Source organism: Mugil cephalus, chromosome 19 (genome assembly GCF_022458985.1).
Source record: "Mugil cephalus isolate CIBA_MC_2020 chromosome 19, CIBA_Mcephalus_1.1, whole genome shotgun sequence".
Classification (NCBI taxonomy): Eukaryota; Metazoa; Chordata; class Actinopteri; order Mugiliformes; family Mugilidae; genus Mugil; species Mugil cephalus.
The window spans coordinates 1,342,368-1,359,064 of NC_061788.1; the positions used below are offsets into that span (position 1 = coordinate 1,342,368).

General features: G+C 39.0%; 1 protein-coding gene and 1 non-coding gene across 2 annotated transcripts in view; one reads left to right on the forward strand and one right to left on the reverse strand.

Annotated features, from left to right (window-relative positions):
* Positions 1 to 834: 834 nt before the first annotated feature.
* Positions 835 to 16,697, forward strand: part of vcanb (versican b) — a 31,075-nt gene continuing 15,212 nt past the window's right edge. The window contains 7 exon segments of the mRNA XM_047570081.1: positions 835 to 1,027; positions 2,620 to 2,694; positions 3,044 to 3,424; positions 7,031 to 7,205; positions 8,110 to 8,237; positions 8,841 to 9,137; positions 15,045 to 15,590. Of these exon segments, the coding sequence (XP_047426037.1) occupies positions 2,631 to 2,694; positions 3,044 to 3,424; positions 7,031 to 7,205; positions 8,110 to 8,237; positions 8,841 to 9,137; positions 15,045 to 15,590 (1,591 nt within the window). The 5' untranslated portion in view covers positions 835 to 1,027; positions 2,620 to 2,630.
* Positions 11,540 to 11,611, reverse strand: trnap-ugg. Its single transcript has one exon. It is a non-coding gene; the product is annotated as a tRNA-Pro (tRNA).

Genomic DNA, 16,697 nt, shown 5'->3' on the forward strand with positions numbered 1-16,697 from the left:
TGTCTTCAGACACAGAGCTGTCAAATACCTGCACACTTTGCTTTACGACCAGATTCCTGGAGGTGGCGCCTCTGGTGGACGTTAAACGCTTTAACAGCTTCAGTTTAACCCTGAGATTATGTTAGAGTCAAGTTAAAATGTGTAAAAAGTACATTTTCCTTGTTTTTATGAGGACAAAGCTTCATGATATCCTCAAGAACAGATATTTTAACACAACAAAGGAATTTTTCACCATCTTCTGAAAGTCTCTGAAAAAGAAAGTGACGTCTGTGGTTTTATGGGTCAAATATGACCTGTGAAGAATATTAGTTGCAGCCATGCATCACAGAAAATGTTTTCAGTTACTCTGTGGATCAAATTTGGATCAATTTACGCTCTTTTTTTAGATGAAAGACGCCGAGTGGTGTATTCAAAGATAAAGAAAATAATATTTAATACATATATACGTTATTAGTGGTGGATATGAGGTGAAAAACAAAACTGGATGATTGTTGTGGATTAAATTGTGGATCTGTCCTGACCTGCTAACTTGTAAAGAGATGGGCAGATTTCTGTCACATTATAAGGTTAATTAACAATAAATAAATAAATAAATAAAACTGTGTAATGGGAAACTAGGCTCCAGTGAAAGTCAGTCAACCTCGTAGTAAATTAACGTAGCTCTCCTTTAATGTCTCTCTGTGTTTCTCATTTGTTTTCCCTAACTCCTTCCTCCCTCTGCGCCTCCCCCACCCTCTCCTCCTCCTCCTCCTCCTCCCCCCGGCCTCCCTCCCCTCCCCGGGCCTGGGCGGTGCTTCTCCTGGCCACTGAATAATAGCGGGCGTAAAGTGGATTTGAACTTGCAGCCAGCGCTGAGAGCTGGAGAGGAGGACGCCTGTTACAGAGAGCAGAGCTGCGGTGCGTTTGGGAACCTCTGAGAGGTGTAGGAAAAAAAGTTTTAAGTGATAAAAGTTATAATAACACTAACAACAACCCCTCAAACCAGCTGGATCTGTGGACTTCTTTTTTCTCTTTCTCTCATTTAAAGGTAGGACGATTATGTTCCTTACACTTTAAGTTCATTTTCTAAATGTGCGAATTACATCTTCTGTTACCTTCTTTTTTATTTTGGGGGGTCAGGAATGTTCCCACCCTGATAAAGTCTACTGATAAAAAACCCTCATTGATAAAAACTGACCCTGGGGAGCAATTAATTACCTGGGCACCTGATAATAAGCCTTATCACTGCAGCTGTGGGACACATCTGGATCCCTTTAACTCGCTGGTGCACAGTTAAGACCATCGCAACATCCTGTAAAGCAAAATGTACTCACTTCTTAGAAGAAGTTGTTTTAATATAAGATTATTTTTCACATATACACACCAGTCAAAAGTTTGGAAGCACTTTCACATACAACTGAAGACGAAGGTGTGTCCAGACTTTGGACTGGTTGTGTATATGTGACAGAAAATCTGTGTGATGACTAGAAAATGTCACAATTTGTTTTTATCTGTGTTAATATTCTGGTAAAACTGATCTGATTTATGTACAGACAGTAAATAAGCAGCATACACTGGTGAAAGAAGCTCAGTGATCTACTGCAGATGTACCTTTTTACTCATTTTTGTGTACTTTTAAATTTATTGTATTTTTATTTATTATTATTATTGTTATTGCATTTTATTCCTTATGACGGAAAATTTAACAAAACATAAGAACTATCTCGATTCATTTTACAAAATTTCGTGTTTTTAGACGTTTGTGAAAACCTGTGGATTTTTAATTTAGTTGTTATAATAATTTTAAACAATATATCAAAATAAGTAAATAGGTAAAACTAAAGATTATTTATATTTATTGATTTTTCCGCATGGTTGTTATTTGTAAGTGAAATATATGTGTTTTTTTTTCTTCCACACAAGAAACTAAAGCACCAGTTGAATGAAGGAATGAAGAAGCTAAACTAAGCTAACGCTAGCTAGCTTAGCTGGACTCATTAGCCACCATCAGCTACATGATTTGGTGGTTACGTTAAATTTAAAACATGCACTCAACTAATTAAATATTTGTTAATAGGTAATTAATTTAAATGTAAATAATACCAGGCATGAGACACTTAAATTCACATTTTACGTATTTTTTTTAGCTTCCTATTGACGACCAACTAACAGAACGCTGCTAGCGGCTAACCTTAGCTAAGGCCAACTTTAGCTTTAGTTTCTTTTAATTTTGCTAGGTTGTTATTTTTGATTTAAAATATTTGTTTTAACGTCGCCAGCTTGTTGTTCCACACAATAAAACAAGACAGTAGGAGAATGAGCGCATTATTAAGAAGAAAAAGAAGAAGCTAAACTCCTGATAACGCTAGCTAGCTTAGCTGGACTCATTAGCGCCGTTAACGATAGTTACATGATTTGGTGGATACACTACCTTTAATCTGTCTTAAACTTGAGTTGCTGAGTTGATTCAATGTGTTAAATCGATTGAATATTACTAATATAGGACTAATAGAAGCACTGAATTGTTGTACTATGTTATATTCTTCAATTAACCAATTAAAAAGAACGAGACAGAAGTTTGTTTGGTTCATTATGCAGATTTATCACTGAACCTCACTCTTGTAATTTAAATTTTTCCAGATTGTGTCGAGATGATTGGACACGTCCTCACACACCTGCTGTGCCTGGTGTGTCTGTGTTCAGCTCGTCCTCCAGGTGAGTCCAGCCACTGAATTCATGCACCTCTACATCTAGAAGATCCCACGTTTCCCTCCAGCACTGGCACCAAAGAGCTGGAGATGGTTTATGTTTTCCATCTGTGGCGGCTGACGCAGGATTATGATTGTTTACAGCATGAAGACCTTCTTGAATTTGAGCTTTCGGCAGCGTTGGGAAACTCAAGAGGTTTCAGTTGTTATCCGTCGTGATTAGGGAGTGGTCCAGGATTCATTCATGGCAACGAAGCCAACATCCAGCTGGAGGGATGAAAGAGCCCAGACTGGGACTCTGGGAGAAGTCAAACAACTTAAAGGGCTCTAAATCTATTTTTCCTGTTGTCTTCCAGCTGCTCCACAGACGCCCCCCCAGCCGGAGAAGCCCTCCCCAGTCGTGGGCTCTCTGTCGGGGAGGGTTGTGCTGCCGTGTCACTTCTCCATCGCCTCCACTCCACCTCCTCTGGGCTTCGCCAGCCCCCCTGATCAGGTCCGCATCAAGTGGTCCAAGCTGGACGGGACCCAGGAGAAGGTGGTGCTGGTGACCCAGGACGGGATGGTGAAGGTGGGCCAGGACTTCCAGGGCCGGGCGTCGGTGCCCACCAGCCCGCTGATGGAGGGGGACGCCTCCCTGACGCTGGTGGAGCTCCGGGCCAGAGACGCCGGCCTGTACCGCTGTGAGGTGTTACACGGCATGGAGGACACGCAGGAGCCCGTCAGCCTCCACGTCAACGGTGAGTTCATCAGCTGTTACCTGACTGTCGCCCAGGTCTGGGTCTGGTTCAGGTTTCATCCGATACCAGAGACAAACTGGTACAAACTCAGTCCAGAAACGGTGCCTTTTTATTTTTGAGGCATTTTGTGACGTGCAAGTTGAACAGAATATTTAATTTAAATAACATAAATACAACTGAGACCAAGAAATAAATCAACCAATATAAAATGTCATAATTATTTTATTTTATTTTACAGTACATATTAATAAACATGATGCCATTTTAAATGTTTCAAAAACCCCCATGACTTTAAACTTTCAACAGTTTTTCTGCAAAAAAAAATAGCATGTTAGCATTTCTCCTCTCCAGGGATGCTGCTAACTGGGCTAGCAAAGACGCTACATTTCTGGGTCTTTCAGTAAAATGCTATGTGTGGTCAGATTTTGAATCTAATTCCGGGTGTTACCTCCCCTGTTGCAGGTTGACCAGTCTGCATCTTTAGAGGTGAAGTCCAGACAAAGTTTTGCTTTTAGACATTTTGAAGCTTCACTTCCATCTATGCAGCAATAGAGCTAAGGAGGCTAAGCTAATTAAACACTCACTGGCACCAAATGAAGCACCCAGATCAATCTGGTTACTACCATGAGCATCAGTACCGTTAGCATCATTATGGTAGCCAGTATCAGGATACATCCCTATTTAAAATAGAGTAAATTATCCAAAACACAAGCTGAGAAAAACTCATCTGGACTAGAAGACGTTTCCTCCAAGTGTCCATCTCTACATGACTGGTGGGAGTTCAGGTTTTAATCAGGAACATCTGTGGGGGGAGTCCACCTGGAGGTCATTTAAAACCCCAGGATTCACCTCCTCACAGAAAACATAAGATTTAAGTGGAAAACTGAACATTTAATGAGGAAAATGAGAGATTTGAAAACAAAAAACTTTATTTTAACTCACACAAACAGAGGAATCTGCTTTGATCCTTTAATTACATATTTAAGTATTAAATTTATTTATTTATTTATTCTTTATTAAAAATGAACATTTCTTTTTGACACTCCATTAGCATTTTCCTGAGAAATTTGAAAATATTTTCAATGTTTAAATGTTTTTCTGAATATTTTATTTGTATTTTCGTATTTTTCAAACATTTTTCAAAAAAATTTTAAAACAGACTTCCATGGTTTCAGATGAGTATTTCTTAATTAACGGACTAAGCTTTAAAACAGAAAACTTAAAGAGGAAAATGTAAGATTTGATTTTAAACTTCCACGACTATATGTTTCTTACATATGTTTAATTTCATTTGTATGTGTTTTGTTTTTTTTTGGGACATTAGTATTGACCCAGGTTATTTTATTATCATTTATCAGCATTTGGTTAGTGTTTGGTCAAATATGAACATTTGAATGATTTTTGAAAATATTTCAACAATATTTATTCCAGCTATTGTTATTATAGTTATTACTTTTCATTGTGAATTCAAAGCAAGTAGAGCTCCCCCTGGTGGCTGCAGGCTGCAGTATAGGTCATAAGCTCCACCCCCTCCATGTTAGTGGGCGGGGCTTTGTTTGAACTAAAACACTACAATACGCATCAAGTACATTTTTTATCAAGGATGGTTTTTGTCATTTTATGTAGTTGATATGTTTATGAATGTTCAACTGTCAATTAAAATAAAAATGTTTTAGTTCGTTATTTGATGCTGTAGAAACAGGATGTGATGTAATGGCGACCACCAGTTGCCATGCCAACCCAAACGTTTTTTCAAAAGTAAGTTCAGCGTATAATCCAACATTTCCTTAGCCATCTTAGCTGGTGGAGGTAACAAAAACACCTGTGAGTCTGGAGGGATTGTGGGCGGGGCATCGATATCGTGGCTCCGCCCTCAGAGCTCCAAGCTCACAAGATGGCACCGCCTGCATTCCCGGGAGAGGAAGTGGAGACATGGTGTCCATATTTATATACAGACTATGGTGGAGACGTCTTAGTCACAGAGAAAAAGGTCATTGACTGATATTTTTCATCTTCATTAGCAAAACAAACGCACTGATGCTGGTGAGCGAGTCAAGTCAACAACAGGTCAACAACAGGAACTTTGCACCGTTTCTCTTTTTCTTTGTGGAAAAATCTGGATCCAAACAAAGAAAAGCTCGTTCTTACAGGGAAACATTCACGCTCTGGTAAAAGAGATTCGTTCATGGACTGAAATACTAATAATCACCACGTTAAGCCCCGCCCACGACGATGCCAGACTGTCCGGACTGATCTTTGTTGGAGCAGAATCAATTCCCAACAGAGTGATTCCAGACCAACTTCCCGACCAACAGGAAGAAGAAAACTGGAAACTGGAAACTGGAAGCAGGAAGTAGGAAGCAGGAAGCAGGAAGCAGGAAGCAGTTAAAACCGATTGAAGATTGAAGTTTAACTTTTAGACGTCCTTGTTATTGACTTCCTGTCAGAAATAAACATGTCACCAGGCGTCGGTTCATCCCAGACCGGACCAGACTGGACCGGACCGGACCGGACCAGAGCCAGGACTCTGGGGCATCATTTCCACAGATTCCACATTAACTCTGAACAGGAGTCTTTGTCGAGCAGCTCCAACACAAAGGCTCAACAACAAGTGTCTATTTACCAGCTGAGATGTCCTTTCACGTCGTCCCTCTGCTCTGACAGGACGTCCTCACAGATGAGCAGCGACCCGGCTCAAAATAACCGACCTAATGACTCGGGACAACAGCGCCCACAGTCAGGATGACAGCTGGAACGACCCGACGGGTCCAGTTTCACCGAGTTCCTGACGATTCGAATCGTTTCTGAACCGGAGACATGAACGGAGACCTTTGTTTGTTTCTTCTTCTGCGTCTTAAAAGTCATTTCTCAGTATTTCTGGAAACTGTAGAAGCTATTTACAGATATTTTAGTATTATTTTTCAGACGCATTTCACCCATTTAATTTAAATTTCTGTTGAGACCTTTTTTAACTTAGATTAAACTTAGATAATTAGAATTTTCTAGAATATTATTTATATTTTTTGGATTTTTTTAGACATTTCTTTGATAGATTTGTTTTAAATATTTTTGAAACCATTTTTTCTTGTGTGTAGAAATATTTTCATATATTTTAAACGTATCTTAAAATATTTGAGACTTGTATTCTAATAATATTCATTTATTCATATGCTTTTAGATATTTTTTAGATGTATTCTTCACATTTCTTTAATAATATGTAGGAAATATATTAATATATATTATATTTATTATATTGTTGTTGTTTATATACATTTTCTTTTTATTTCTGACTTTTAAAACATATCTGTATTTATTATATTTAGTTTTAGGGAGTATAAGAAATTTTAAATATTTCATATATTTAATTAATATTGTGAGACCTTTTTTTTCTTTCATATAATAATATTCTTCAGACATTTTATTCATATGTTTTAGATATATTGTTCACATTTCTCTGTTTTTTAATATTTTTTCCCTTGTGGATCATTAAAGTCTAAGTTTATATGTTTATGGCCCATGTTTCTGGATTTTTCTTTCATTCTTACTTGACATTCTCCACATCTTTAAGCTCATATTCCTGATTCCTGCTGTTCCTCTCTGTCCAGGTGTGGTCTTCCACTACAGAACCAACAGTGACCGCTACAGCCTGGACTTCCCTAAAGCCGTGGAGATGTGTCGCGACATCGACGCCACCATCGCCACCGCTGAACAGCTGTCGGCTGCTTTCCAGGACGGACTGGACCAATGTGACGCCGGCTGGCTCGCCGACCAGTCCGTCAGGTACAGCCGCTCTTATTACATTCATCACCCTAAAATAACAGATTTATTTCTAGAAAACAGAAAACATATGGGTTGATTTCTGTTGGAATCAGGTTAAAACATGTATTTTCTCCACTCTAATCATATTATAATATTAGAAAAATAATATATGTTATTTAGATTTCGTGACATATCTCATACCTTTTATTAATATGTTGTAGACATTTATGTCCTTGCATTTTAATAATTCTTTTTTTTTATTTTATTGATGAATTTTATTTCCTGCAATTTATTTATATTTTTTTAAACATTTTATCCATTTTTTCTTTCCATTGTTTCTTTTGCTGAGTTTTTCATATTTTTTCAATATATTTCTTTAATTGTTCATTTTTTCTTGAATCATAATATTTATTTTCAGACATATTATTTCATAATTTTTTTTTTATTATTATTTTTTTAAAAAAATATTCATATATTTCTTGAAAATTTTCATACATTTTATTAATATTTCTACATTTTTCTTGACTTTTTTTATTGGCAATTTAATAATAGTTTCTAAGATATTTTCTTGCAGTTTATTGATATATTTTTTAAAAATTTTATCCATTTTCCTTCGTATTTTTTTATTTCTTCTTTAAGCATTCAGACATATTTTTCTTGAATATAATATTTCTTTTCAGACGTATAATTTAATTTATTTTAGGCATTTGTTTTACATGCTGTTAATATCTCTCCAACCTTTCTTTCATACCAGTTATGGGCCCAATGAGTTGATTTCTGTTGGCAGCTGCTTGAAATGTCTTTTTTTTACTTCATTAACATCAGCTTTGTAATAAGAAACTATTCTTCATGTAAATATGTGTCATGATGTAAAAGAATTCCTGTTCATTTTATGTGCTGCCGTGTTTCTGTGATTATTTGTCAGGTATCCGATCAACCAGCCGCGTCCCGGCTGCTTTGGAGACCTGTTGAACCGTCGGGGCGTGAGAACGTATGGCGTCCGCGACCCCACAGAGAAATACGACGTTTACTGCTACGTAGATGAACTCCACGGTAACCGTGTGACCTACGGGGCGTTAGCTTAGCTTAGCTTAGCTTAGCTTAGCATAGCATAAAGACTGGAGGCAAAGGGGGAACATGTGGCCTGGGGTTTGGTATTAATATACAAATATGTTACATACTTTATTCACTTATTTCTTTTTGTTTCATACATTTTGTTAATATTTTTTATTCTATATTTATTGTCTTGTAGTTTATTATATAAACGTTATTAATATGTTTTGACATTTTTCAGACATTTTATTAGTATTTCTCACGCCTTTTTTTTATTGTCATTTTAATATTATGATATAAGATATTTTTCCCTGAGTTTATTCGTATTTTTCAGACATTTTATTTATATTTCTGAACATGTTTTGTACATTTTCTTCATATTTCTCACACCTTTTTTTATTGACATTTTAATATTAGTTTCCTGTAATTTATATTTTTCAGAATTTTTTTTTGAATCTTAATCATATTTTTCTATAATTTTATTCATATTTTCTGTCATTGATGTTTTTTTCTTGTTGATATTTCTCTAGTTTTTTTGTTTTTCTGTCATTTTATTGTATATTTTCTAGAAATGAGCTCAGTTTTGTTCTCCTCCGTCTCCAGGCGAGGTCTTCTACCCCCCGTCCCTCGTGGATAAACTCACCTGGTCGGAGGCGAATTTCGAGTGCTTGAAGCAGGGCGCTGTGATTGCGTCGCCCGGTCAGCTGTTTGCGGCGTGGCGGGCGGGGCTGAACCGCTGTGACTACGGCTGGCTGTCCGACGGCAGCGCCCGCTACCCGGTCACCGTCCCCCGGCCTCAGTGTGGGGGGGGTCTGCTGGGGGTCCGCACGCTTTACAGGCACCAGAACCAGACCGGGTTCCCAGACCAGAACGACAGGCACGGGGTGTTCTGCTTCAAGGGTGAGAATCAAACGCACCTCCTCATCCTCAGCCTTCACAGATAAAATGTCTCAAAAATATACAATAAATTCCTTGAAAAATATCTAGAAAAAAAAAAACTGGTAAGTATAAAGAGCGCCATATAAATAACGTTACTGAAAATTATGTTTAAGGTTCACAAAAAAAGAAGTCACAAAAATATTTGGAAAATGTGTGAAATATGTTTGAAAAACATAAATAAAATGTGAAAAATATTAATAAATTCTAGGAAAATATCTTAGAAACCAGCATTAAAACGACAATAAAAAAAAAAGCCTGAAAAATATTAAGAAAATGTGGAAAAAAATCTCCAAAGAATATTAATAATGTGAAAAAAACATCCAGAAAATATAAAATTACAGAAAATATAGTCAATATTTGCAAAAAAAGGTCTGAGAAATGTTAGGAAAGTTCATATTTAATGTAAATAATGACTGACTGATTAAAGGACAGTTCCTGCTCCGCTTCCCTTCATTGTTGGTCATTTTTCATCTCTTAAATAAAAGCTGAGCCGTCCCCTCAGCTTCCCTAAAAACAGGTCATTTTAATGCTTGGTTTGCAAAACTTCAGTGGAAGCAGGAAAATAATAATTATTTTTTTTTTTTCTGTTCGTCTGAATGAATCAGCTCTGGACAGACGTTATTCTGCTTCCTCCAAATGTAATTTAAATCCTGGATCCATTCAGCTGATAACAGAGCAAATCTTTTTAAACGCTTACAAACTTTACACAGAACCAAATTCTGTAAAAACAGCAAATCTTTGAGAAAACGTTCCACATGAATCATGTTTTTTTGTTACTTTCTTTTTCCACAGTTTGAGAATTAAAGCCGTTTGTCTCGATGAATCTACTCAGAGCAGACGTTAATTTGCTTTTTTCGTTTGACCAATTTCACCAAATTTGGATCCATTCAGGTGGAAACTGAACAAATCATTCTGAACATTTGCAATATTTGTGCAAAACTAACTTCAGTGGAAGAAGCAAAATAAAATATCCAACAGTTTGTCTGAATGAATCAGCTTTGGACAGACTTTATTTAGTTTTCTCTTTTGACAAATGACTCCAAATGTAATTTAAATCCTGGATCCATTCAGCTGATAACAGAGCAAATGGTTTTAAACTTTATGCAGAATCAAATTCAGTGGAAACAGAAAAAACATGAGGGAAACATTAGACATAAATCAGTTTCTTTGTTGCTCTTTTTCCACGGTTTCACTTTGACTTTGTGAATTAAAGCTGTTTGTCTCCATGTGTTGGCACAGACACAAATGGGCACGAATCATTTTGAATGTTTGCATAATTTATGCAAGCGAATGGAAACAGCAGAAGACTTTTAAAACAGCAGATATATGACAGATTTCTGAACCTGCTGCTATGAAGCTACTCACTTCTAAATCGGTACCAAAGCTGATGATGATGTTTAGGAACAGATCTGGTTCTGGTTCTGGTTCTGGTGCCTGGAGGTTTAAACGGTCCAAGAAAAAGATTCTGTTTCTTTGTTAACTTATAATAACTTTTCTAAACCCACTTCACGAAGCACCTGTCCAGTGAAACGTCCAGATGAGTTAAAGCTCGGCTGACAGACGCTTCACGGCTCCGACCGACCAGAATGAGAAGAAGAAGAATAAACTCCCAGTGCTGTGTTTGTGGCGGGCGGATTATTTTACGAGGGGAAAACCCAACATGTGCACTCTGACAGCTGGACCCAACCCAACACCGAGACGGAGGAAGTGGAAAAGAATGGGGGGAGGACAGGGGCAGGGGGAGTCTCCCATAAGAGACATCACCATTAAAAGGGTCGGCGATAGCCACATGTCTGATGGAGCTGTGCTAGTTTCTGCAGAGCGATGGCTACGGTGGCCCGGAGGGAACTGAATGCACAAACCAAAAGATTCTAGAAAGAATAAACGTTTAAATGAATTATAAAAGTAAAAAGCTAAAGGCTAAATGAGGACGGTCGGTTACGTTTTCGCTGCCGTTGGGAACTGATTACATCTAAAACAAGTCTAAAATCTACTGGGATGAGTTCACTCAGCTTTGGTTTAGATAAAAGTTTCATTTCTAAGAATAAAAACCAACCAGATGTGTTTAACCTCTCAACATTCCAGTCAATCTAGAACGAGGCCAAAGTAACTGAACGCTGTTCATGAACACGTCGAAGCTTATTCATGGTCTTTGTCTCTTTTTAAAGCCAAGACTGAAGTTTCAGAATCTCTCTAAGTGGTTTAGTTCTGGAGGAATCAAAGTTGAAACACAGTTAAAAAAGAATTCAATGTGTTTGAGTTAATGTAGGTGAACTCATTGACTTTCATCATTGAAATCAGAAAATTAACTCAAACACAACTTGCAGAGCTCTGACTGGTTCATAATACAAATGTAAATACACGGGCTCGTCCGGGATTTGAACCCGGGACCTCTCGCACCCAAAGCGAGAATCATACCCCTAGACCAACGAGCCATATTTTAATGTACAGAAGATGCTGTTCCATGTTCTGGTCTCTGCATTTACTGTCATGACGTCTTGTCTTCATGGTGGACTTGGATTCTGATGCGTCTCCCTCTCATAGAGTTTTCTTCATTCATAGTCTCCTGGAGAAAAGCAGCTTCCAAATACCTGAAATAACCTTCTTCAAAACATCTACACTAAACTCATCAACAGCCAATGTGTTTTCATGCATGTCCTAAAAGTAAATGAGGAGAACCCAGTAATATTCAAGAACATTTCTGTTCTGTTCGTGAACACGTTGGAGCTCATTCATGGTCTTTGTCTCTTTTGAAAGACAAGACTCTGAAGTTTCTGACTGAATCAGAATCACTCCAAGTGGTTTTGTTCTGGAGGAATCAAAGTTGGCACACGTTTAAAAAAGAAGAGGAAGTTGCTTGAATCGTCTGAAATTTGGTGAACCCATCGACTTTAATCAATGAAACCAGAAGAAAATGACATATTGCATAATGCAGCATTTGGTTACCAGATTCATACTCTTGTTAACTTCAGTCTAAATATTTATGTTGAAGTCTTTACTCGTGCATCGTCCATTTTCACATGTATTTTCCTGGAGCTGCACGTGCGTCGAGCCATTTGCTCTTTTTCTTTGAACGCGGTGGCCGAGCTGCAGGAGAGACTACAGTGAAGTGACGGCATGAGGACGGACGGCAGCCAAACACATGAGCTCATACCTGGGCAGGGCTGAACATGCAGTCAGGGTCTAAAGACCGGAGAGTCAACACCTTCAGAGTGTGCAGCTGTGGAAGAAGTAAAAAAACTGTAAAATATGTAAAGTCACTCGCAGCATTTATTGACTTTGACCTATGCTGCAAAGGTTCTGCAGAAACGTGGGGGAATGACTCAGTAGATGAATCTGCTGCAGGCTACGAGCAGAAAGACGAATCCTCGGTGCATCCATATGTTTCTGTGACAGCAGCAGGGAGGGATGCAGGACCTGGCTTTATTAAAGCATCATGTCGGTGACGTTCAAGGCCACATACGAACACAGACAAAGAAGAGCATTGTGAGCTCGTTAACCAGGTCCCAGTCCTTCCTCATATGGAACGTGTTCCTTCGTATCCAGATAGAAATCTTTGCTTCAGCATCACAGGCTGTTTGGAGGAGGTCGTGACTACGAGACCCCGGGGTCCGTTCACAACAGTTATGAGCTGTGTTTAGAGGAGACACACAAAGGCTAATGGAGCTAGCTACCAAAACCTTCTCTGCTGTTATTCCTCACATTCTAAGCTGTTCCTTTATTATACGTCCTCATATGGGGACGTTAAGTTTTAGGTTTGTGGCAGCTTCTTCTGCTTCATTTGAACCTAATGTCCTCATAACATGTAAAAACATGATAGCGGGCGTTTTAGCGAATTCGTTCTGCAGCCAATCATGGGCCAAAAGTGCAAAAATGTGCAAAACCTCATCAAATTTTGCAGTTGAAACTTGTCTGTTTACGCTTATTAACTTTTCTAGTTTAATGTGACACAAAAACATAACGAATTCTATCATTAGTAATAAGCTATAACTTCACTTATAAGCAAAAACTCATTCATTATTTGCAATTCTGTCTTTAAACAGTCATGTTCAGTTTTATAATTTGTTACATATTGGTGACTTTTTTATAATATACAGTGAAATAATCCCCATGTCCACATATGAGGACTTCATTTTTTTCCAAAAAATACTTCCTGTTGAAAGATGATGCTCAGTTTTTATACTTCTTAGGTCTTAATAATCCCAAATACCTTGGGAGAAATTAAAAATGCATAGTAAACAAATATGAAAATAAAAATAAGAATTATGTCGGAAAAGAAAGTCTCAAAAATAATACTCAAGAGCAAATGCATGAATAAAATGCTAACCATCCAGCTTTTAGGTTTTGTCAATATCTTTTACACATTTTTATTGTATTTTAATCATAATTTTGAGATTTTTAGAGATGTTTTTAATATTGTTTGCACTTTTTCTCGTGCATTTTGTTCATAGTATAACGGACTAGCTACCAAACGTCTCTGACTTTTCTGTTCAGCAGCGGCTGTTATTCTTCAGACAGTTTTATTCCTGACATGTGACTTCATGTCTGAAAAATCAGCGCTGCTACGTTTCCTTTTATAGCTGTAAGCTAACGGCAGACTTGCAGGCGGATGGTTGGCATTTTCCAGATAGCGTGGTTTCTTTTGAATGCTGATTTCTTCTCTAAACATTTGTTCTGGATTTGACTCTCGTTCGCTTCACCAGACTGTTTTAATAGCACCAGACTCATAGTTGCATTTCCTTCGCAGACAAATTATCATGTAATTTACCAGAGCATCCAGGTGACCTTCCACCTCTCTGGGCAGTGGTTAATATTAGCCGCACAGGATGTAGGTTTTGGCTAAAACCATGGTGCTGCATTTTTTTTTTATCAGCTCTCACATCTGATGGTGAACTGCAGCTGTTTAAAAAGCATTCAAGAAACTTCTTGTAGCATAAACAATGAACCGTTTCATTAGCAGTGGGAGTTTGCTGCTAATTTGCTAATTGTAATGTGCTAAATTTAGCATACGTTTTGCTTGACGACTGAAAAGCTCTATAAGGCTAACAGCAAGCAAACGAGCAATTTGATGTTTGCCAACTTTAGCATAATTCTAGCATCCTAACACAAAGTGAAACCACGCCAGGTTTACACTGTTACCATAAAACCTGTTAGCAGGCTGATGTTAGCATGTGGACGTCACCAAGACCAACGGTTGCCTACGTGCTCTATTTAAAGGCGTCGTTGTACATAGTATCGTGTTGAGCTAAATGCTAACCACTAAAAATTACACAGTAATGCTTAACATGCTTACATGTTGGTTGAATCTTGTCTTTAGCATGCTAATGCTGTTTGCATTAGCTAAAAACAACCTCTAGGCTTGAAACACGACTAATAATTTGGCTTAAGCATCTTTGTTTTGGGTTCTGTTGTGATCATTTTGTGATGGTTTTGTCTCTTTGTGGTCATTTAGTGTCTTTTTGTAGTTGTTTTGTGTCTGTGTGGTCATTTCATGTCTCATTGTGGACAATTTGTGTCTCTTTGAGATTGTTTTGTGTCTCTTTGTGGTCAATTTATGTCTTTTTGTGGTCATTTTGTAGTGGTATGACATGACGTCTTTGTTTTGTATTATTTTGTGCGTGTTTTTTTTAACGCCAACTACTAAAAATCTGCTAAAATTTGCATGCTAACAAATTACACAATAATGCTTAACATGCTAACATCTTGGTTGAATTTTATCTTTAGCATGCTAATGCTGTTTGCATTAGCTTAAAGAACAACACGACTCATTTGATTCTGCAGTACCAGCCTTCACCACTAGAGCAAACTCATCTCACAGCCCAGAGTTGTTTCAAGGTAACAGCTTTGTTGTGTCCCGCTCTCTTACAGCTAAGCTACCAGAGCCGACCACCATGAGTTCACAGACACCCCCCCCACCACAAAGAGCCGGAGTCCAAACAGGACCAGAACCCTACTCCCCAACATACCCCCCCTCTCCGGCCTCCACCACCTTAGGAGACTACGACGTTCAAGACTTTAACATCAAGTTGGAGTCGCAGCCAGTTCGAGGCGACACTTTGGCCCCCATACAGATTCCTCCGTTACCCGAACCCGGGATGAAACCAGAACGCCTCGACATCTCCCACGGGGAAGAGGAGGGGGGGCAGTCGGGGTCGGGCCGTGGAGACGGAGGGAGCAGCGATGACGGCAGCTCTAGTGGGGCTGAGACGCCAGAAACGGCAGCGAGTCCTGACCACGTTATTCCAAAGGGTTTCACACCAGACGGACAACAACCCGCCGTGGTTTTCAAAGAGGAACACACCCCATCGGTGCTGGACCTCGGGCGCATTTCGGGCATCGCAGTGGGTGGAGAGTCATCAGCCAAACCGCCTTTCCACGTCATCATCGTCAACGTGCACAGCCAGAACCAGTCAGGTGAGCTAATGGGTCAGTAAACCAATTAGATGTTTGGGGGCGGGGCTCAATGTGGTGGTCATACTTTTCACCAGAGTGCGCAGACTTCTCAAAAGTTTTATTCCGAGGTCATTATTTCTAACTGGCATATTAGAGTATGACACTGGTGAAAAGCATTCTGGGAAACCTGGTTGTATCCACAGACTGCAGCTCCTCTAAGGCGAAGCCAAAGCTACTAGAGCTCCCCCTGGTGGCTGGAGGCTGCAGTGTAGGTCATAAGCTCCACCCCCTCTATGTTAGTGGGCGGGGCTTGTGCTAAAAACTAAAAACACTACAATACATGTCTGTCTTTTTATGTAGTGAATATAATGTCGATGAATATCCAAGTGTCCTTTTTTTTAGTTTGTTATTTGACATTATAGGAACAGGATGTGACATAATGGAGACCACCAGTTGCCATGCCAACCTCTCCTTAAGGAAGTATATATGTACATTGTACAGCTCAGTGTATAATCCAACGTTTCCTTATAGCTGGTGGAGGTAGAGCAGAGCATAGGATTAGTTAAACACAAAAAAGAGTGAGTCTGGAGGAAGTGTGGGCGGGGCATCTATATCGTGGCTCCGCCCTTGGACCGTACTGATCAGACTCTGGCTACAAACTCACAAGATGGTGTCGGCCGTAACCCCTGGAAAATAGCATCAGTTTGGACCAATGAGAGGGAGTGGAGAGGTGGTGTCCATATTTATATACAGTCTATGGGGGAGAGGTGTTTGGTCCACATACCTTTAAGCGAGGACATTTTTCTTCCAGAACCACGTCCCGTTTGTTATGTTGTGCTGTCGAGGACTTTTAGGAAACAGCCTGTGGTTGCGTTACCTTTGTGTCTTTGCACGCTGACAGATTCCTAGTTTTCTGCCGAGCCAGATGTGGAAATTATGAAGTCAGTCGTCTCTGAGTGGACAGTTTTGTAGCTAAACACTTCCCAGAGTGTCTCCTCCGGGACATCGGCTCAGCCTTCCCCATCCTTCCCGTCTGTTCTTTTTTCTTTCTCTGGTGGTGGTCCAGCGCAGTGATTATCCGTGGTTGTGTTTAGTGTGTCGACTATTCAACTGTCACATGTTAACGTC